At 36.9% G+C, this 22,869-nt stretch overlaps 1 protein-coding gene across 1 annotated transcript in view; it reads right to left on the minus strand.

Moving 5' to 3' along the window:
• The window catches only part of MTA3 (metastasis associated 1 family member 3), a gene marked incomplete at its 5' end in the record, with an annotated part of 128,906 nt that extends 107,575 nt beyond the window's left edge, over positions 1 to 21,331 (minus strand). The window contains 3 exons of the mRNA XM_029085643.1: positions 634 to 760; positions 19,498 to 19,591; positions 21,264 to 21,331. Coding sequence (XP_028941476.1) covers positions 634 to 760; positions 19,498 to 19,591; positions 21,264 to 21,331 — 289 coding nt within the window. The remainder of the gene's footprint in view (positions 1 to 633; positions 761 to 19,497; positions 19,592 to 21,263) is intronic.
• Positions 21,332 to 22,869: the final 1,538 nt, after the last annotated feature.

Genomic DNA, 22,869 nt, shown 5'->3' on the forward strand with positions numbered 1-22,869 from the left:
CCCCCCAAAAAAGAATTTGCTTGACTACTAAATAGGAGATGACACGAATCGATACATCATTTAGAGAAAGAAATCAACAAACTCTTCTTGGGCTTTAGCAAGCCTCTTCCTACATCAACATTAGGGCAATTTAAAACAATACTTGAAATGCTTTTGCAACATTTGGCCAAACTCAATCATGCTGCCTTCTTCACATTTACTGAAGTAAGGGTAATTTTATTTTTAAATGTGCAGATCTGACCACTGAGTCACTGTCTCCTTTCCAAACCCAACTGTGGTTTCCCTGGGCAGACAAAATGGTCAAAGTTCCTCTGTCCAGCAGAAGAAGAATTAATAAAACAACTCTTCCAAAGTAGGAACAGACTGACTTTACACCACATTATCAACTGATGCTCTAATTGGCAAGCCAGAGCTCTGAGACTCTTGTCCCTTCCAAGGCTCAGACATGAAGTCACAGAAGGAAAAACCAAACACAGTTCCAAAGCAGCTCATGGGACAACCTGGCACAACTCAGCTGTGATCAATCACATCCTTTTGCAAGATAAAGGCTGAAGTGTTCAAAAGCAGGTGGGCTACTGGCAGGCAATCCACCTCAACAGAATACACAGATAAATGACATGTACTTTTTCTTACCTGATATGCGTTGCCGGAAGGGACTCATACTGGCGAGAAAGGAAGAGCTCTCTGTGCTTCAACTGATGTTTCTGTTTATCAGTCATGTCAACCTCAACTGTAGTTTCAGACTCTTCTTCAACTTCTTCTGCAGAAAAGCAGAGCGTAGGTCGAAATTAACTCTGTTGTGTAACATCACTGCAGCCATTTCACTTGACATCCACCCCACCCCTTAGCAACCTCCCTTAGTATTTCAAAGAAAAGATGAGTTTAACAAGACTACAGTTTATGTAACATGACAGAATATTAAGTCTTTTGAATTCTATACCTTCTACTTAAACTCTTTAAAAAAATCATGCTCCTCTCCCACTGTACTACACGTTGCCTTTCACACAGCTGTAAGAACTATCCTGTCAACATTATTCATTCTTTTTTCATCTTCTTTCATCTGTTTTTCATCTGGGGGTGCCTCTTGCTTGCTGACTTGTTCTGGTTTAGAATTTCTGTTGCTGATATTGGTATTACTGTAACTTTTACAGAAGTCCTGGGGAAAAGCATACTTTCTATGAACAAAAATTTACTAACACACTATTCCAATTTAAGACTGCCAAATCACAGTGAGAAAACTGATAAAACCTACTGTTAACCTTATTAGATATTGACAACACAAGAGTTTATTTTCACATTTAAATAAGATTTTAAATTATTTCTATTTTAAACAAGACAGCACTAATTAATCTTAAAAACAGCATGTATACAGCAAGTTGTAAATTATATAGTTCTTTATGAAAGATGTTTTCAGTTGAAAACTATCTTTTATAGTTACTCTGATCTGAAATTCTCTAGTATTACCTTGTATATGACAAACCAAGGAACTAATTTCTTTTTAAAGATTTAAACTAGCTGTAAACTGGGAACATAAAGGAAGAAATAAAAGCAGATACTAGAAACTGTCACATACAGAGTTAAAGAGCAATGTTCACAGTGATTGCTAGTATATAATACGATGACAAGCTCTCCAAAACGGCTACCCCGTGATCTTCATGGTTGAAATCTTCCTTCCTAGTGGATTCCTGGGACATGTGGCGCTTGAATCTAGACTTCCTCTAGCTTCCCAGAAAGGACATACAGACTCCGTGAATACTGTACGCAGAACTACAAACACTGAATCTCTAAGATTTGGCAATTTTCTACCTGCTAAATGATCCATCAGCTGCAAATCTAAGTGTACTTTATAAAACACTTCTCAGAAATTAAACAGTGAAACCTCAGCATTAGGTAGTAGTTCACCAGATCACCTCATCTGCTCTTCCAACAATAACCATTTTCACAAACAACCTACAGATGCTATCTCAAAATGAAGCCTGCCTGCATCCTCATGGCAACCACAGCAACCTCTCCAAATGCAACACTATGATTTTTTTATCATGCCTGTGTGAAGCTCATTCCACTTCTAATTGTTCTTTCCACAAAAGTGATAAAGTAACACACTTTTATATAACCAACTTCTTTAAACCCAATTCCATTCATTTTAAGTCTACCCTGCTGTGCCCCCCGCCCCCTAGTCACCTTCCTTGTTTTGGCATGTTTTGTGGGGAGATAGAATAAGAAAAACAAAAATGAAAACAAGACTCCTCCCAATTTCACCTGACACCCCACAGCCCCACCTGACACATATACAGGTTCAAGCCAGACCACAACGCAGTTCAGAATTATTCTGGCATCTATGATACTAACAATAAATAAAGCTTAAAAAAAAAAAAGTGCAAAGGCAAAGCATTTTTTAAATTAAGCAAGTCATTAAAGAAAAAAAAGAAATTAATATTTAAAAGTTTATGCTTCAAGCAATTAATAACTATGACTGTTTATTACAGTAAGTGGCCATTACAAGCCACATTTGTATTTCAAAGTTCAAGCATTAAAATTTCTTCTTAAAATGCCAAGACATGCTAGTGGTTGCTTTATTGTTTTTGTTTTGTTTTTTTAATAAATGTACTGTTTGTAGTATTCTACAGGTCCAAAGTTCTCAGTCGGTTATTTATTTCCTCTCTCCTTCCTGAAAAATACCAAAGCAAGCTAATCTTGTGTTATAAGCATCTGAAAACAGCTGACAAAAACCAGTCTGTTACACATTCAAACACAGGTGTCTGGGACCATTTTAGACTGACATATCCAAAACATCTGTCTATAGATATGGCACAAAAGACAGCAGAATATGTCCCATTATAAAGTGGCTGCAGGGAGCCAGAGATGGCATTCCAGAGAGTTTAAAATTGCTTTAGACACCTATGCTCAAGTACCTTAATAGCTCCCTCAAAGTAAGGATTTAAATTTAAAAGTGAATTTAAAAAACCCAACTTTAATAATGTATTTATTGTACTAATCTTACATAAGCCAAGAAAGCATTGATCCAAGAGCCTGAAGCTGAAACTAAATAACTCTTACACACATCTCCTAAAACACTACAAACCTAAACATTATAACTATGTAACTTTTTCTGTTGTATTTTTGTTTTACTCATGATCATTATAAAACCAATACTAACAGTAAGATTTAGTAAAACAAGTAATAGTTTGCCTCAGCAGTTACACAAACCTGTACCAGGGAAGGAAACATTGGACAGCACAAAGAAATGAGAAAACTAGATTTGCTTGATGGCAATATAAAGAATTCCTCAACTGAACAAATATTTAGATAGCTGCTTTGAACCAGGTTTTTTGCATTGATCAGGCCTTAACACTTATTAGAAAAAAAGTGGTCACAAATTTCCAGGACTTTTAGAGATCTCTCCACCTTTTGACTCAGATTTGCAGCACACGTGGAATTTAATTTGCCATCCAAGGGGATATTATTCCCATCAAAAGGAGTGAAATGGAAGGTACCTACCATAAAATAGCACTAAGCTAAGCATATTTTCAGCGCTCAGGAAGAGAAATAAAGCAACAGCTCAGAGTGAGCAAGTATTTTAATGAAGCAATATGGTGATGACATACACAAGCCTCATTGTTCCAAGATTAGACAGAAAACAAAATTCCATTTAAAATTGTTCAGCTTAAAAATATTTTGAAAGTCTTAAATATGACTACAAAGATGAATGCAAGCAGTTTTTTGAAAATGACACAATCCCCTTCAAGCCTTGGACAATGTTTAAGATAATGCTGTTTCATAGTACTCGTCCAGGTTTACAAGAAATATTTCATTATTTAAAGGAAAAATCCTGGAGAGCAAAAGCAGGCATCTCCAGCGAGCTTTTAAAGCTTTAGGTCTATTTATTATACATGGGCTTTCCAATCAGTAATTGTAAATACTTACTTTGATCCCAAAAACCAGAGTGATCTGGTGATATTTTCAGTGGCAGTGCTGCAGACTTACCCTTTCCCATTTTCCTCTGATGTAAATAAGATTTAACTAACTCATTCAGGCAATGGATACTGGGAAGATACTGTAATCCTCACTCATTTTACATATGCATCACCACTTTCAGAAACATTATGAAGTCTGGTGGGTTTTTTTCCCTTTTCCATTTAATTTGTGGGATTCACTGTTAGAAACTGGTGGTGTTAGTGAGCATGAGAAGAGACAACTGTCCATGCTACCTAAACTTTTTATACAGTGTCTTTGTTTATAGTTAAGTAATGTGATGACTCAAGCTTGCCACTAGGAAGAACTGCTCGTTTTTATAACTAAAATAAAAATAAACTGAGGGCAAGTCTCTAGAAACACAATACTCTCATTTAATATAAAATGGTTTAAAAATATAAAAAAAAAAAAACAACCTGAAAGACACTTAAAGATTTAAATGCGACTCAAACCACTCTACAGATAACCATCAGCTAGCAAACAAGTTAAATTCCTCTAACATATGACTTAACTAAGTCAAAATAACCCATCACGTGCTCCCCTTGCCTACTGCAAGAGAAAGTAAGATAGATTAGTTCAAACACTGAAGACTGTCTTCACGGACAAGGAATATATCTTCAGTTTTAAAAGGAAGAAAAAAGTTCTCCTTCTATTGCCACCAAACTGCTGACAGCGTTATTTTCGGCTAGAGGTTGGCTGGATCAGAGAACCATAGAAAAACAGAGTAATTCAGGCTGAAAGGGGCACAGGAGGTCTTCTTTAGAAAACTCCTCCTCCAAGGAGGCCCAGCTGTGAGGTTAGCCCAGATTACTCAGCATTTTATGCAGTTGGGTCTTGAAAACCTGAGGACAGAGACCACACAACCTCTCCAGCAACCCAATTTTGGTGAAAAAGCTTTTCCTTAAATCTAATCTGATTCACTCCCGTTTCAATTTAGTCACTGCAAAGAGTCTAACTCCACCTTCTCTATAACCTCCCCATAGGCACTGGGAGTCCACCTCTTCTCCAAGCTCAATGGGCTCGATTCCCACAGCCTCTCCTAGCAGGGCAAGCGCCCATCATGGTGGGCTCTGCTGAACTGGCTCAAATTTATCAGCAACTTTCCTGTATCAAGATCCTAAAACTGGATGTGGTACCTAGATATGATGCAATGAGTGCTGAATAATCAGAGAGGATAATTATTTGTCTCAATCTACTGCCTATGCACCTGCTGATAAGTCACAGATGCTGCTGGCCAACTTCACTGCCAGGCAGTTGCTGTCTGCCAGCATCCCCAGGGCATTTCCTGCAGAGCTGCTCCCCCAAGCTCCTCTGTCCTCAGCCTGCACTCCTGCCAGGGGCTCTTCCTTCCCAGGTGCAAGACTTGGCATTCATCCCCATTAAGTACCTTCAGGTTTTCGCAGACCATTCCTCGTGCTTTCTAGGAATCCCTGACTACCAGCCCTTCCCTCAAGCACATCAGCTGGTCATCCCCCACGGTGTGGCATCACCTGCAAACATGATGCGAGTGCACCACGTTGCCTGCTCCAGTCACTGATTAAGACAGGTCCCCATATAGATCCCTGTGGGACTCCCCACACAGTAGGAACCCTTAACCACCACCCTCTGACTCAGACCATGCAATTAGGGTTTTTTTATTCACCTATTTGTCCCTTAATCCAAATCAATTCCAATTCCTTGGCCTGGTGTGCCTACCAAAAATGTTAGTGCTGGCACAAAAGGAAAAAAAGCAGGAATAAGAGACCTAAACCAGAAAGATATGATGGGAAAAACCAAGACCATTCCTTTCAACAGCAGCACGAATCGACGCTGAATTAAATCAGCAGTGTAACTGAAAACTGAGGTGCATTAACTTCCTACCTCTTAAACTTAATTGCTTACAATTTTGAAACCATATCTCAGCTTAGCTGCATCCGGCTTATGCAAGCTTAGATGAAGAGATTTAAATCACTACCACAATTTTGGAGCTACAACAGTTTTACTAAGTTTGTTAAAATACTTTTTAAATTATATTAGATTACTGTAAATTTCAGTTCAAAGAATGTTACTAAGCCTTACTTTCAGAACAGTTTCTAAACTTTTTGCCTTTCCTGTATACCTTTTTCTTCTATATTCAGCCCAAAAACTACGTACATCATAGGTATCACCAATGTATTTTAAAACCTACAGATAAAAAACTGAGAATGCTGAACAGCAGCAAGTTTACCACACACATCAAAGGAGAGACGGCTGCGCGCAAGTCTCTTTTAAGCTTAGCTGGTTGTGGCAAAATAATGAAGTGCACGTTTGGCATTTAGATGCTACAGCAGCAAGAATTATAAATATAGATTTTTGAGGGAGAGGAAATAAATCTATTTACTGTCAAATTGAGTACAAAAGACAAATATTAAGTCTAACCATCTGAACAACTCTATTCAGACTGTGAATGAAGAGCTCTCTTAGGTGAGCAGTTGGCCAATTTGCTCATCTGCCTGAGGCTTCTTGACACATGTTGTGTTGTACTCAGTTGTGATATTTAACCCCCTAGTGCTGTAGCAAAGCAGTTTAATCAACTTTCTGAGCTAGACTATGCTGGTTCTGCTGCCAATTTGACTGAGAAAGTTTACCAAAGCTGAATTAATTAGCTTTACTTACACCACGTCTGTTAGTACAATGTTCAGATGGCTGCTAGAATATATAACATCAATTTGATATTCACTGTTACTGTCAGATAGGATTAGAAATCTAAAGCAAAATTTGCATGGATTATGAGTCATTTAGATAGCATATTACTATCTGAAGTGTGAATGTGAGCAATTCTGAAGGTAGAAAAAAAAGCCTGTTTGATTGTGTTTACAGGGAACAGGTGTACTTTTAATTCCTATTGGATAGCACAGATATACACATGGCGTCTCAGGGGTTATCCAGTCTTCTTACACAATTATCCAGGTGATTCTGCCCACTACCCTCATTATTATTTTTCTAAAGGAGGTCACAAAACAAATAAATAATTACACTGTACAACCATTAAGAACCAATATGCCACACCTACCCTCCAATAATAAAAAATATTTCTAAAATCATGCAAAAGGTTGAGTAGTTCCAAGTAGCATCGAATCATAGAATGTTGTGAGTTGGAAGGGACCCACAAGGATCACCGAATCCAACTCTTGCCCTTAAAAAGGACAATCCCAAGATTCGGACCATGTGTCTGAGGGCACCGTCCAAATGCTTCTTTAATTTTGTCAGGCTTGGTGCCATGAGCACCTACCTCCCTGGGGAGCCTGTTCCAGTGCTCCACCACCCTCTGGGTGAAGAACCTTTTCCTCATGGCCAACCTAAACCTCCCCTGGCACATCTTCCTGCAATTTCCTCTGGTCCACTCTTTGCATGTTACCCTAATCACAGTTCCCAGGATGACACTCAGTTATAAGCTACTGGGTAATTATCTCATGTTTATCATAGGCCTGTAGCAAAAATATTTAATGAAAACCATCACAGTTTTCATTACCAGAAAACACCACCTTCCAGAACTTGATGGATGGGGTTTTTCTGACAACTGATTTCGGAGATTTTTGAGACAAAGGAGCTTGTGGGTAGAAGGCAGGGAAAGATTTCCTTCTTAAGCAGCATGAATCATTATGTTCTACATTAATAAACATATTCTAATAAATTAAATGCAACATTAATAAATTCAAGAGTAAGTGCAACAATTTTTTAACCCTATTATTCAGCGCTGCAAACTAGTTTATGGCACTACAGAACAGAAGGGTCCCATAGAAGTATGGAAACAATGACATGCAGGCAATGGTGAAAGAGCTGGCAATTCCATACTGTAAATCTAAACTAGATTTTTCCCCTCTCTCCCACTTACCTGGTTTCTGTCTCACCTATTTAAATGCAAACTCTTCCAAATGAGAAAATATCCTGTCACAGTGCTCAAAATGTGTTTGGTCACGTGCACGCCTGTATGAACCGTAGCAGCCTGTTGTAGAATGTGTGAAGCAACAGTCCTGTGCAGTGTTTAAGCAGCTCATTAGTAGCAGCAAGCAGCAAGTTCAGAATTGTGCCGTGGACAGAGCTACTTCCAATACAATAAATACTTTCAAATGTCCAATTACTAGCATCCAGCTCATCAGCTAAATCAGAAGCCAATTAGTAATTTTTTCCAAAGTCTAAATACATTCAGAGCTGTAGTGAGAAAAAAAGTGGGAAGTTTTAGTTCTACCCTCAAATCCAGGCTGGCAGACCACACACAGAGCAGAAGTGCACCTGGGGAATCTGACACTGCCCAAGAAAGCAGTTTTAAAATCTATCATCTGGCTCAAGAAATACAAAGGCTATCTGCAACAATGGCATGAAACCTGCATGAATAATTATTAGACCTGACTGAGAAAAGGGAGATCTGTATCTTCCACTTTCATGAGACTGATGCTATTAACTTTTCCCATCACTTGGATTTTCACCATTTCCATATAGAACTCCTGCTCATAATATCTTGCAAAAACAACATGGCCTTTCTTTTGAAATAGGCAGCAGGTGTGCCTGATAATTAACAAGTTGTATAGTTGCCTCTCCTTAACAAAATGCAGTGTAAATATTTTAAAAATAAATGTACCATATAGAGAACTACAGAACACCAAAAATCTCCTCAGTTTTCTGTAAGAATCACAGAATATTAGGGATTGGAAGGGACCTCAAAAGATCATCTAGTCCAATCCCCCTGCTGGAGCACTCAAGAGTCCGCATTTAAGATCTAGACTGGCATTTTCTTTCACTGTGGGACAATGATAACCACAGAGCTGCAGAGATCTAAACTACTTTTCTAATGTACCATTCATATCCTCAATAACAGATAAAAAACTTTTCAAAATTTGTTGGCAGAAACTAAAAGGCACAGATTTTACAAGAACTTTCCTACCCCTACTCAGAATGGCACATGATTCTGCTTATAAAACACAGATTACTTATCTTCTACATTATCTCCTTCCAGAAGGGCTGGATTTTGTTTGATTTTTTGCAGGAAGGAAAGAAGTAAGGGAAAAAAAGAAAGAAGGAAAAGGATTTGTATATTCTACTCTTGAGTAAAGTTAACCAAGACATATTAAAGCTCTATGTGAAGATTTTAAAATAAGAATGTTATCCAAGATAACGCCTGCTCAATGCCAGCACGGTACGAAAGCTTTTCTGCTTATAGACCTGACAAGACAAGCAGGAAGAGTTCATTCACTCTAATGGTCTGTGTAAGACTTCAATGATCCTTTCTTATCATCTTCAGCTATGCCAGCGTATATTATTTCCTTGATGCATGTACAGAGTTCTTAAGATTCTAATTAATGGCAACTATACAAATGAACTGAGAAAAGTACAAAGAGATATGAATATATGTATGACTTTAAATTATTTTTAAAAATTAATTTATTAATTCTGATGCCAGTGGGAAAACAAACAAACAAACCAATGTAAGAATAAACATCACACTGTATTAACTAGTCAAATCTTTAATACATATGGTATTTTCATCACTTTTTAAATAAATGGAAATAAAGGTCAAGTAAACAAATGAAGTTTTTCTTCTACTTTCAGTACTTTGTTTTGCAGACAACACATTCAAATACCATGTTTGTTACAGTATGAAGTAAAACAGCAAAAAATCGTCATTTATTCACTTCATACATGTTGAATGTCCAACATTCTGATCCTGGCTTTTTTTTCCTCTTAAGAAAAAAAATAAAAACAGAAAACAAAAGGAAAGAGCATTACAAAAGTATATGAAGCTAGTCATCCTTTGAAGGCAAATAAAAATAAAAAAGCTGTCCATATATCAAAGCCTTTTTTCTTGTATGATACTTGGCAACTGAGTCCTCGGCCCCTTGAGGCCCTACTGAGAATAATAGCATCAGGATTTCACTCCTGACAGCAGCATCAGTCAAAGGATCTGGCCTAAAGGAACTGCCACATAGCAAAGGGCCACAGTACCCTGCAGGACAAGGTTACAGGTCACTGACCCTGCCAACACTAAGAATTTCTGCTATGGTTCAAGCCAAAACAAGGCTGCACTTTTAATACAGGAAACTGAAACATGACTCTCTTCAGTGTTGCTTATCACTGTCACAATCCTTCACAGAAACAAGAACAGACAAATGAAAATTTAAGTCTATCACTCAGCATATCAAAAATGGGAAGACTACTAAATTAGTTGTGTTGTTTCTTGATATATGCTTAACCTGTTGTACAAGTAGAAAATGCACATGTACTTGCATAGCCTCTGGATGTATGCATACACAGTGAGACTTCTGTGGTTTGTCTGTAAACTCTCTTTCTGTTAAATGTAGCCTGCACAGATAAGAGGATATGGGCTCAAAGTTACTGTATATGTTGAGTTTAACATGCCCTGAACCACATGGAGTATCAGAGTGGGTGGATGGAATGGCTACAGTATTTGGGGGTATGGTTTGTTTGATTAATACTTTGTTTTTCACCTCAGCTACATTTTGTAACCCTATCTGAGCAAGGAAAGATTTGCAGTGTGAACATCTGATTTTGATGTGCTACACAAATGCTTCTGCAAGGATCCTTGCAGAGAGATGTTTTGTACTAACATAGGATATGTCACCCTCATAAGCAAAACAAGTTTGAGTGGTAAAAAGTGCAATTTGTTTTCAGTAAAAGCCTGGTCTACATTATCAAATTTCTAAAAGACTTGGGCAGCTAAGTAGTTCATTTTGACTGTCACCCACTGTCTGAATACAAAACTTGTTTGCAGATTTATCACAGTACATAAGGTGTCTTCTCTGTGCAGACTGCCCAGTTGCTGGGCTATGCATACAGTAATACTGATACACGTATTTAAACTTGAGCATGGGAAGCCTGCCATAAGAGGAAAGCCTGAGAGAATTGCGTTTGTTCAGCCCTGAGAAAAGAAGGCTTAGGGGAGACCTCATCATCATCATGTTCCAGTACTTAAAGGGTGGCTACAAAGAAGACACAGACTCCCTTTTACAAGGAATCATGTGGAAAAGAGGAGGGGTGATGGGTACAAGTTACTCCTGAGGAGATTCTGATTGGACACAAGAGGAAAATTTTTCACAGTAAGAACAATCAGGCACTGGGATAGTCTCCACAGGGAAGTGGTGGATTCCCCAACACCGGACACTTTTAAGATTCAGTTGGACAGAGTGCTGGGCCATCTTCTCCAGACCATGCTTTTTCCAAGAAAGGTTGGACCAGATGATCCTTGAGGTCCCTTCCAACCTGGTATTCTATGAAATTAATCCTAAGGAACACAGGGAAACAGAGAACACACAATGGCAGTTTTCTGTGGTGCTGTCTCCTTTCAATGCCTCAAATATGAAGAATTTACTTTGAGTAGAGCTCAAAAAAGTGTCCCTTCTTTTGTATCCCACTGAATTCCTCCCTACTGAGGAAAACATACTGAATAAATAATTTCAGTAATTAAGTAGTAAGAACAAAAGCTGAATTTCAGGTAGCTATTAAGCAGTTGTCCTGGTTTTGCTAGGACAGAGCTAATTTTCTTCTTACTAGCTAGAACAGAGCTGTGTTTTGGTTTCAAGACAAGAAAAGTCTCTCACCTTGGTTTCAGTGTGGGATTTGTTATAAGAACATTGATTACATACTAATGTTTTTAGTTTTTAATGGAAGACAAAGGACATTTCCAACTTCCCGATGTTTTGCTTGTCTGCAGGTGCAAAGGACTCAGGGGAAGCACAGTAATTAGAAAACCCAAACTGGCATTTAGATATGCCAATGGGATATTCCATAACAACGTGCTCAGTATATTAATGAGTGTTGACCGGAAAGCTCTGGGGATCTCTCAGGGATCACTCTTCCAGGATTGTGGTTTTGGTTTCAGGATTGTCTCTGCTCTGGGATCACTTGCTGGGGAACAGGATGGGCACCACTCGGCAGGTTAGCAATTGCACTGTGCACCACTCATTTGTCCATTCTATTATTACTGTTATTATCATTATTATTTAAATGTAAATTTCATTTCAATTATTAAATTGTTTTTATCTCAACCCGTGAGTTTTCTCACTTTTACCTTTCTGACTCTCCCCTCCATCCCATCGGGGGAGGGTGAGCAAGCAGCTGTTTGGTGCTTGGCTGCTGGCCGGGCTAAAACCACCACAACAGCTTTAAACATAAATATGAACTGATAGTTTGCAACTTTCTACTCTCCACAGCAAACTCACAAAGTTAACCCAGATTTTGGGTTTATTTTGTTTTTACATTCACAGAGATTGGCAGCAATGTGTTCAAGTCTTTTATGTATTCAGAAAATAAGATTTTTGAATTAAAAAAAAAAAAAAATCTAGGTGTGGCTACCCAGAATCTTAAATCTATTCTTAAAGACACAAAATATTAAGCTAGCAACTACTAGCTAGTTTGCTAGCTCATGCAAAAATTCAGATGCAGTTATACAAAGTGCATTGAGTGCATATATTTTTCCATATACAAAATCCTACATACCCAAACACAAATCACACACTCAAGTGAAAAAAAAAAAAAAAAAAAAGGTATTTATGCAAGTTTTCAAACAGAGCTAAGAACTTCAAAAATTATGAACTTAGTTGGAAATCCATTCACTCCATTAAAAGAAGATCATTAACGTTCACAGTCTAACAAGATATTCTGCACCAAAGAGTCTGAACAGCCATAGCAGTTAATAATTCCACAAGATACTTAGAGCTGACAGTAAACTTGTTAATGAGACAATATACACCACAGTTAACTACTAATTCTAAAATGGCATTCACAAAAAGAAACGCAGATAGTGTCAGAAGCAAAAAGCTCCTCATTACTGGTTCTTTATTGCTTTTATCATTGAGGGGAAAAAAAAATTCACAAGTACGCAGTACTTGCACAAAAATCAAATGAGCAAAACACATAATTTACGAGACTACCAAAAGTACCCTTGAAGAAAAGGATAATTGGGAGCCTTGAGACAAGCTTCTCCTTGGTGACAAGGATGTAATTTTGGACAAGGCTTGCTCTATTCCAGCAAGTTCTGAATTTTTCCCACTCTCCAAATAAATTACAACTGAAGGCATTCTCTTGAGTAAATTAAGGAAAATTTCATATTCCCTTGCCTTGGGAGATCAAAAAGGTCATGTCTTCCTCACAGAAAACCCCTATTCCTCAAGCTCATTTTCAGTGAAAGTGGTAGTTACCCTAATATAAAAATACTTCAGCATAAAAGCTACTCTGTTACTGATTAAAGAATTTGTTATCTGTATCATCCTTAAATGGTCCTCCTAGGGTGTGTCTCAGCCACATCACAGACTTCAGGATCCCCAGAAGCAACACAGCATACTTGAATGTGCTAGTGCTTAGTTTACATGTCTCTCTTAGTTGACTGTAAGCAAGTATAACATGCAAAATTCCAGTCTCAAGCAAAAGAGCCACTGAAACTCGTTCTCCTAAACTCTTCTGGCGTACTGTATTTATTTTTGTCTCTGTTCACCACCCCATCTCCAAAGTAAACCCAAGAGTCTTCTGAAAAGGCAGCAGATATGAGATCAAAAATAATTTTCTCCTAATTCTTGGGTACTCACTGCGGGGGAATGGGGGTGGACACAAACAACAGAGCCAGGGACACTAAGCTGCAAACAAGCACTAGTTTATATTTACAAAAGCCTTGAGATTAAGAAGGTAGTATCTCACAGAACCAGTTACACAACTCTGCTTACCCACTCCTTAGGCATAGCTAGCAACAAAGCCGCCTTCTTCCTTACAAATGCTCCAAGAGATTCTCCTGTCTTTGATTCTCAACTCTGCCTTTCCACTCTTTAGCTCCTTTACCTCCTATCCAACATCCAGAAAAATGTTACCCTTCATCACAGGGTAATATCAACAGATCTGTTTTCTTAACAGCAAGCAGGAAAGAGGCCTTTTCACCAAATGCAATTAAAAAATGAACTGTAAGCTAACAGAAAACCTTCCAAAAGCCACTAAATCCTATGGAAGAGCCACTTACTACTGTTAGAGATGCAAATCAATAGAACTCTTAAGCTCTAAAGATTATTTTTTTTTTTTTACACCCATGTGATCACAAATAAGACCCAAAAGGTTTTGTTTCTGTTTTATCTGTTTCAAGACCAACGCAGTGCAATGATCTTTTCATTCAAAGGACCACCTGCAAAAGGCAGCTCTTTAAACTTCAGTTCCCTTATAAGAGAAACTAAGAATTCTCTATGCCTCTGAGCATCCTTTCCTGTAGGATGGATATCCATCTCTACTAGTACTACCAGTAAAGCAAATAAACTGTCTTGACTCCCTGGAAGTTGTATGCAGGATACAATGATATAAGGTTCACCATGTTAAAAAAACAAGCAAAAAAAGTAAGTATTAATTATTTCAACATTTAAAATTATGAAAGTGGAGAAAATGGAGCATATGCAATGGAGGAATTAACATTTGTCTCACATTCCTGTGACCAAAGGTGCTTCTAACTAAACACAGGCCATGGAAACAACAGGTATTCAAGGGAACTAATGGGACCACAAAAAAGCCAATTTAATATTTCAAATCTCTGGTCAAAAGATACTTTTTATGCTAAGACATTATGTGATTTGAATTAAGCAACAAGAAAAGTCTCTCACCTTACAGTGATTTTTCAGAAAAGGGACTGTGATTAAAGAAACATTATATCCTTTCTGAATAACAGCTTTTTAGTTTGATGTGCAAAAACTATTATGATGAAAACGAACCATTAAAAAAAAAACAAACCCCACACCAAGTTTTTGGGTGTGTTATCATCTGATTGGACAAAAATAATCCAGTAATACTAGATTATAAATGTTTTGAATTATACTGAGTCAAATACGTGACTAAGAGAAAAGATCCCTGAACAACACAAAGCATTTTAGGTATTTTACTCTGGAGTTCTCTACTGAACCCCCAGGGTCTCCACCCACATACAATTTTTTTCTTATATACTGAATATCTGAACTGCCCTATTCCCATTTCAGTTCTATGTATATTTGAGAAAAATACTGAAAACTTAAACTTTGAGTTGTATTTCTTCCATTGTTGAAGAGGGCAGGAAAAACTCTCATGTGTTTTTCCTGGAACTGAGTATTAAGAATATCACTAAGCAACAGCAACCATATATTAAAAAACCTGATGATATATGAAAGGAACTCACATTTCAGTTTTGTGTAGCTCTGGGAATATTAATGAGTAATCTGCATTACTATTAAATATATTAAACAATATTTCCCAAGTTAAACTCATTTTCTCTCCATCTTCTATGCTACCTGCTAGCTTGCTAATAAGCAATATTGCCCTACTGCAATAAAATGCTTCCCAAAAATCAGACAGAATATTAACAGCTTCATTCTCTCAGATGCATCCGGAGTGTTTGGCAATTATTACGATGCTAACGTAGAACGACAATCTGCAAAATAACTGTTCTTTTTTCACAAATACAAACATCTTCACATAAAAGTAAGAAATTCATCACATACAAAAATTCTGTAGCAGAAACACCATTGTGCAAAGCAATGTGACACTGTTCAAGAACTGAAGGCTAAGAGAAGTCCTAAAAGAAGTGCAACTATGAGCAGTAAAGCCAGTAAGTGATTTCTACAAAGAGCAACTGAGATTGAAATAAGATTTAGACTACAGCTTCTGTAATCTAGAAATATCTCAGTTTTACCTGTGATCTCTCAGTCACTGAAACAACTATGTTTTTTAAATTGACTCCTGTCTCATTCACAAGAGCATCAATTTTGTTAATAAGAAAAAATACATAGTGCATCAGCTTTATCACAGGCCCAGAAAAATTCTGAGCATTTAGCCAGGAGCCCAGCACACCCAAGTCAAAGCGAGCTCTCTTAATAAATCAGAAGACAAAGGCCTCTGACAACAGGAATTTTTTTTCCTATCCTCTCCAGGTGGTTGATTATGCAAAAGCTCTTTGAGGAGTTGCAGTAAGAGAACGACTTCAGACATAGTACTACATGATAGCACAGGACAATATAAAGAATTTAAAATTTAAAGAACTGTAAAAAAATGGCATCATGCACTTGGGGCATCCTACTCAGCTTCAAGAAATTAAGAGTGCATAAATCCATCACAAAAGAAGGAATACAGAAGTTGAGCCCTTCACTGTAACCCAAACCCAGTACTGTTACAGGGCTAGTGTAGTCCCTCCCTCCCACTATTAAAACCTCGCCCTGAAATATTTACATCAACTCCACTTTAGATAAAGAATCATCTAAGTTCTACAGATCCAGCTACAGCTGGCAATTTCGCACTCAATCACACCATTTGGTTAGAAAACATCTCTATGCCACCCCTTTATTTTTGCTTCACCCTTTTTAAAGATCTGAGTGGCTTTGTCCCATCTCTCCAAGTTCATTTGCTTATGTAGCTCAGTCATCTGTTGCAACAACTCTTGTACTTCCTGCTGTCATCTATTAATCTCTTTTCCTTCTTTTCCCCATAAAATGAGCCTTATTCTGCTTCACAAAGAAAAAGATGACCTCCTTGCAGTGACCCTATGGTAATGGTGACAACCTAAGAGCTGGTGGGTATTAACACTCCAACAGAACTCCCCTAGTCAGTTCAGGAGGCTGCATAGGATCAAGAAGCTCATCTTAGTCAGTATTTTGTTTCTGCTTTCAGGTTGGCCTTATCATAAACTCTACTTTACAGTCACAGAATTCAAAGGGGGGAAAATTATAATGTCTTCAAGGACACATAAAACATTTCAAACCCCTGGATTTCAGTGGCTACAGTCAGCTTATAGAGCTATTCCCAGATCTAGACTAACATCATACATGCTGCTGATAGACAAATAAAAAAGCTCATTAATTAATTTCCATCAGAAAAAAACAGAGAAAAAAACAAAGGAAATGCAATTTCCTTGCAGATTAGTGACAGATGCTTTGAAATCAAGGGAACTCGTCTATACCTGAGTATTTTAAATGGCCCAAGGATACTCGATTACGCCCCGCCCCAATTTCATTTTATACCCTGAAACTTTTTGAAGACAAAAAAGCAAAAAACAAACCCCCCAAAGAACAGTATATTTACTTTTTACCAGTGACAGTGTCACAGATCTACTACGCTACATTTTTGTCAAACATTCTTTAAAATTGTTTTGAAATTTTTTCAAGTTATTGAAAATTTATTCTTAAAGTTCCCAAATATTTTCTTATTAAGGAATTTAAAGCATTGCCAATAAAATCCCAATCTCTACCTTCCAAAATTTTCAAAAGTGCATCACTCAAGACAGTTTTCTCTAGCATAAAGAAAAAAAAAAAATGCTAGCAATATAAAACGTCATTAGAAAAGATCAAGCAGATCTTACACTTAAAAGACTTATCTAAACATGTACACTGGAGTAACCAGTAACTGAACTAGAATTTCCATTCCTTAAGAAACTTGTATCTTTAAGCACTTATTTTATAACAAACCAGGTAGAAGTGTTGAAGCATCAACATGTTTAACTATATAAAACATTTGCAAAACATTAAAGTCATAAATATACAAATATTTTGTTTATATACATCGTATTTTTAAACAGAACACTGTGGTATTCCAGAATCAAAACACTGAAATTGATTTGACATTTAACTACATCTGCTGTACAAGCTGTACCAAGAACCAGGCGATCAATCCTTCACTATGTGCTGTCCCCTGTAACTGTAACATATATCTCATAAAATAACTTAGCTGTACAGATTCTACAGACTGGTGAGAAAGAAAACATTATGTACAGAGAAAACTTTCACAGAGAAACCTAATCCCTAAGCACGCTGAGTTAGAAGACTTAGGACCTGTGAGACAGAGGCATTCTAAAGATGCTTGTTGAATCAGCTAGAAATTACATTTCTATTTTCTTGCTAGAAAACAGCAAGAGAATCTCAGCACAGAAAATGCAATGGAAGATTCCATAGTACTTCTACTGACACCAACAAACCCCTAGTATGCTATAGTGGAAGAGCAGCAGACCGTCAACAAGTCCTTTATATCAAAGTGCTGACAAAATGGCAATCTAAAACTCACAAAGGAAACAGAAAAATCTTGTTCACTTTTCCAGATCAAACGATGCCCACAGAACTAACACATACTTTTATTAAAAATAAGCCAAGCAAAAAAATTTACAAGATTCATGTTTCAAAAATCAAATTTTAAAAAAATCATATTTCCAGTAAAACTGTTATCCTTTTCAGCCTTCCCTGCCCGCTCCAGTAGAAAAGAAAAACAAAAAAAATGTCCTGCAAAGCTTAGTGAAACTCAATAAAAGTTCTATATTTCTATACATTTCATATGTAAGCACTCAAAAGACTGTAATGACTGTGGGGGCAGACTACCATAAAATAGGTCACCAATAATTATGAAATGTACCCAACTATATTAGAAAAACATTTAAATAAATCATTTCCTTAGAACATAAGCAAGATGTATTTTCTTTCTTCAAAAACCAAGCTAGTACTTCACACTATGTACTCAAATCACCTCCACTTCTCTAGAACCAATGAAAGAATAAAACAAAAGCCAAAAGCTGGCTACTTCTCTTCACTAATAGTAACTGTATGAGTAAAATTATCAGAATTTCATGTTAAACAAATTGTAAGGTATTTTTAAAGCACTCAATTACTCCATCGTGTATCTGCACACAAAATATGGCATTAGGTAATGTCTTTAAGAAGATTCATCCCAATAAATTACAGAACAGAGATTTATAATCCCTACATCACTTATTCACATATTAATTTTGAAAACTTAAGTATCGCTTATAATCAAACTGTTATTTAACACCATATAGCAAGAAATTTACTGGATGTTGACATATTTAACATTTCAGTTATTTACAAACGTCGCTGCAATATTTTGCAAATAATTACTTTCTCTATCATCTCATTTTTTTTATGTTCTGTTTTTGTCTTCAGAATTATAGTTACGGAAAAATAATGTCTTTCAGTTGCAGATCAAATGGCAGCTACCAAAAAAGTTAAGTTCATGATGAAAACGTGACTTTTTTCCCTATTACCACTTGTTGCTTTTCTGAAAAACCTATGATGATGCTTACTACTATTTTAGTGCTTAACATCAACATTTAGCATAAATGCACATAAGAGCAATTTCACAATCTTCAGTGATTTTCAGTCTCCAATGACACATTTCTTCTTTCCAGTAAGCAATACACATCTATTCCTAAGCCAAAAAAGTCAAATCAAAAACTCACAAACGCTTTTAAGCTTAAATTGACTTATACCCAAGATTTACTTTTGACATAAAAAAGGAAATATAGCTGTACCTTCCAGATGAAAATAATACATCATTTTTTTATAAATGGAGACTTTTAATCACTTTAATATAGCTTAATTTAAATCCTGGAAGCAACTATTAGGAGCAGGGCCAGTATCAGATAATTCTAATCACCTAACTGGATATTAATTAATTTCTAATATAAATATATATTCCACATGCCAAAGAAATGCAATTCTAAGCAGCTGCAGAAACCAAACAGGCTGTGACAGAAAGAAAAAATGCCCTATACAATCTACTTACTAGCATGCTTATCTGCAAGCATTATAAGGCTGTTGGAAATATCTCTTCGCCTGTAAAAACACACCACTTTTGCTTCCACGTTTCCATTGGCAGTCTACAAAAGAAAGATAAATTAAGTAAGTCAGAATGTACCCTTCCTCAGCTGAGTAATACAAATTAAATGGCCTCTGCTTGCAATTTCCCCTCATATTAGTAGATCTCACATGACCAGTCAGGCTGAAATCAACAGAATGACCCAAGTAAGTAAAAACTTCCTGACACAGGTCAATATCTATTTCAGATCAGATCACAATATTGATTATAATTACTTAGTCCTAAGAATTTATGTATTACTCAGCTGTATAGAGATGTAATGCTAGTATCATGTTACCATAAGAAGCCTTAAGAAATACTAGAAGCTTGTGAACATTTCTTTGCAACCCAGCTTTAGACAGAAATGTGTATTTCAGAGTACTCTGGCAGTTTCTCAGAATCATATTTAATACAACCTGGTTTATTTGAAAATTCACTGCAGCTTGTAAGATAAAAGAGCTATTTAGTTCACAGTTGTTTTCATAACTCATTACAGGGATCAAAGCCTCTAGCCTGATAATGTAACAAATCAACTAACATTTGAAGAACTGTATCCCCTTTCTTGTTACGAGAAGTACAAAATTAGTTCATTACCTTGACTTATTTAAAACTTATGATGTGGCACTAAGAAGTATCATGTTTTAATTAAGTTTCTTACAAAAAAAAAAAAAAAAAGAAAAAAAAAAAGAAAGCATCTTATCTCCAGTAAAATTAACCAAAGCATTGCATTACATATTTGCTAATACCTCCATGTTTTCCATGCACAAGTTCGGTGGATGTTGTATTGGACAGCACTAACAGGTAACATGGTTCACGTCTGCTATGTAGTAGTGTTATGTTCCATTAATAAGAAGAAAACCATTTGTAGGTCACCAATTTTTTATTTATTTTTTTACCACAGGAAAAAAAAAATTACCATCATTTACATCACAATAGACACTTTGTTCATTAAGTTTTGACACGATGTATTGTTAAGTTTTAATACTGCTTGATGGAGTAGTAAAAATATGCCAGACACACACACACACAAAAAAAAGCCACACCAGTCTTAGTACAAGAACAATAATCATGTTTTCCCCAAAATGACACTCTGAAAAGCCTCAATTTTTTGTAAAAATATGCTCAGAATAAAGACAGATAATACAGTCTCTATTTCTTTTCAAAAGCCTGTCCTTCATTCACAGCTGCCAACAAGCAAAGCAATAAACAGCCACACAAGTCACACATTCAGTTATTTGATCACTGCAATCTCGCTGATACCCACCAGCTCTTTACAGTACATTCAAAAGCAGACACATTACATGATCGCCACCATTACAGACAGATTCACAGTGTCATCACCATACAGAGAATTAAATTCACCCATTTCCTCAGGCATGCAGAGGATTCGTTTGGGAATTTTTACAGCAGACTACTCCTGTTCACCAGGAATGATCAACTAGGTGTTTCCTTAAATAACAGGGCAGAATCACAGGATACCACATAGTAAGATTTCAGTTACTGAAACATACACAAAATACACAGCAAATCTCAAGTGGAAAAAAAAAAAGAAAAAAAAAGAAAAGGAAGAAAGAAAAAAAACCCAGAAAATTCTACCACAACAGAAATCTTATGGGATGGAAATCATTCTCAGTTTCTGAAAAGTGCACTGACTTTTGTCAAAGGTTAAGCAAGAATCTTAGATATTTGTGTACCTTGTTAAGTTCTTCAATTCTCCTAATGAGATATGGATTGCTGGAAGAATTTTCAAAATAAACATAATCTGAAATGAAAAAAGGGAAGATACTGAAACACCAAAAAATAATATGCCATTATTAGTGCAAAAATTTTCTTCTAAATCTAGAAGCTGTTAAAAAGCTGAGATTTATTAGTAAACGTTAAGACAGTGAAGTATTTCTATGTTGAGATTTAACATAACATTTTTCTAAATTCTAGTTATAACTGCACTACATATGCTTCAACAATCATGCTGAAATAAAGTTAAATGCCTTGTGTTGGAGCTTACACTGTAATTCAGTAATCCATGCACTTCATAAATCTTGATATAAAAGTGCCAATTTCTCATAAACAATTAGGGAAGATTTAAGAATCAAGTGCTTTAGGGAGTTTCTATATTATGTAGATAAATATTTCTGTAAGATATGCTACTGTGTATTCTTTATCAGGTGCTGTGGTAGTACAGTTGTCCAAATGAGTAATGCACATTTTATGACACTTGCTTTTGCTGTCATCCCTGTTAAGTAACATGCAAACTATATTAAGCAGTTAAGAGTCATGAGGTTCTTCCAGGACAAAATCTCTTAGCGTATCACTAATATTTCTTAGAGTATATGGAAGTTTACTCATATCCTGAAAGCTGCTCCCATGTAACATACAAAGAATTGACATGCAGCGCATTTCCTTCAATAGTTTTCTCAAAACTTGTTTCTGTCAAATGAAATAGGACCCATCAAATGCTAACCACACTTTAGGTTTGGTATTTGACTTCTGCATCATGCACCTGCAAACTTTATTTTAAAAAAAGGGGGGGAGGGAGCATAATTATGTATAAAACTCTTCTGCAATGCTTTGACACTACCATACAGTGAAACAGAGCCTCAGACAGCTCATTCAGCTCCAGAGAAATAATACGAACTCTGGATATTGTTCACAATTGCTTATCAGGATTACAACGAAAAAATTGAGAACTGATGATCTAAGAAGCAAACCCTACCCAGATTTCAACAGTGTTGCTCAAAGAAGGATTACTTCGCTGAGTAAAGGCTGATGGGATTACAACCTAAACACCCTAATGAAGGAGTACGCAGATGGACGAATTGTGGATGTATCAGCATTATCTCAAAACAGAGGCAGAAAAAGAGATTCAAACTAACTATCACCCCTCATTTCCTTCCATCTTCCCTCCCACCTCGGTCTGTTGAGGAGAGAGAATGACAAAATAAACCATTTTTGAGCACCAAGAACTGAGAAACTAACTCGAGGGGAGCACCCAGAGCCACAGCACCAGAACACAGCGCTGTTCACTCCGCACGGGAGGGCAGCGGAAAGTTACCAGTGTCTATTTCGACAGGTTGGGAGTGGGAAGAGAAACATTTGCCATGTTTTTTACCGCCTACGTGCCACCCCTTCGCCCCGTGCCAAGCAGTCGCGTATGGGCGCACTCCCCAGGGGTCACGCCGGCAAGCAGGGAAACTGACAGAAATTCCCGGGGCACACGCCCGGATTTGCTATTTATCCCCGGGAGACGAAGGAAGGCGCGGAGGAGCTCCCCGCTGAAGGGAGGGGGGGAGCGGGGGCAGG

Source organism: Antrostomus carolinensis, unplaced genomic scaffold (assembly GCF_000700745.2).
Source record: "Antrostomus carolinensis isolate BGI_N321 unplaced genomic scaffold, ASM70074v2 scaffold10016, whole genome shotgun sequence".
NCBI lineage: Eukaryota > Metazoa > Chordata > Aves > Caprimulgiformes > Caprimulgidae > Antrostomus > Antrostomus carolinensis.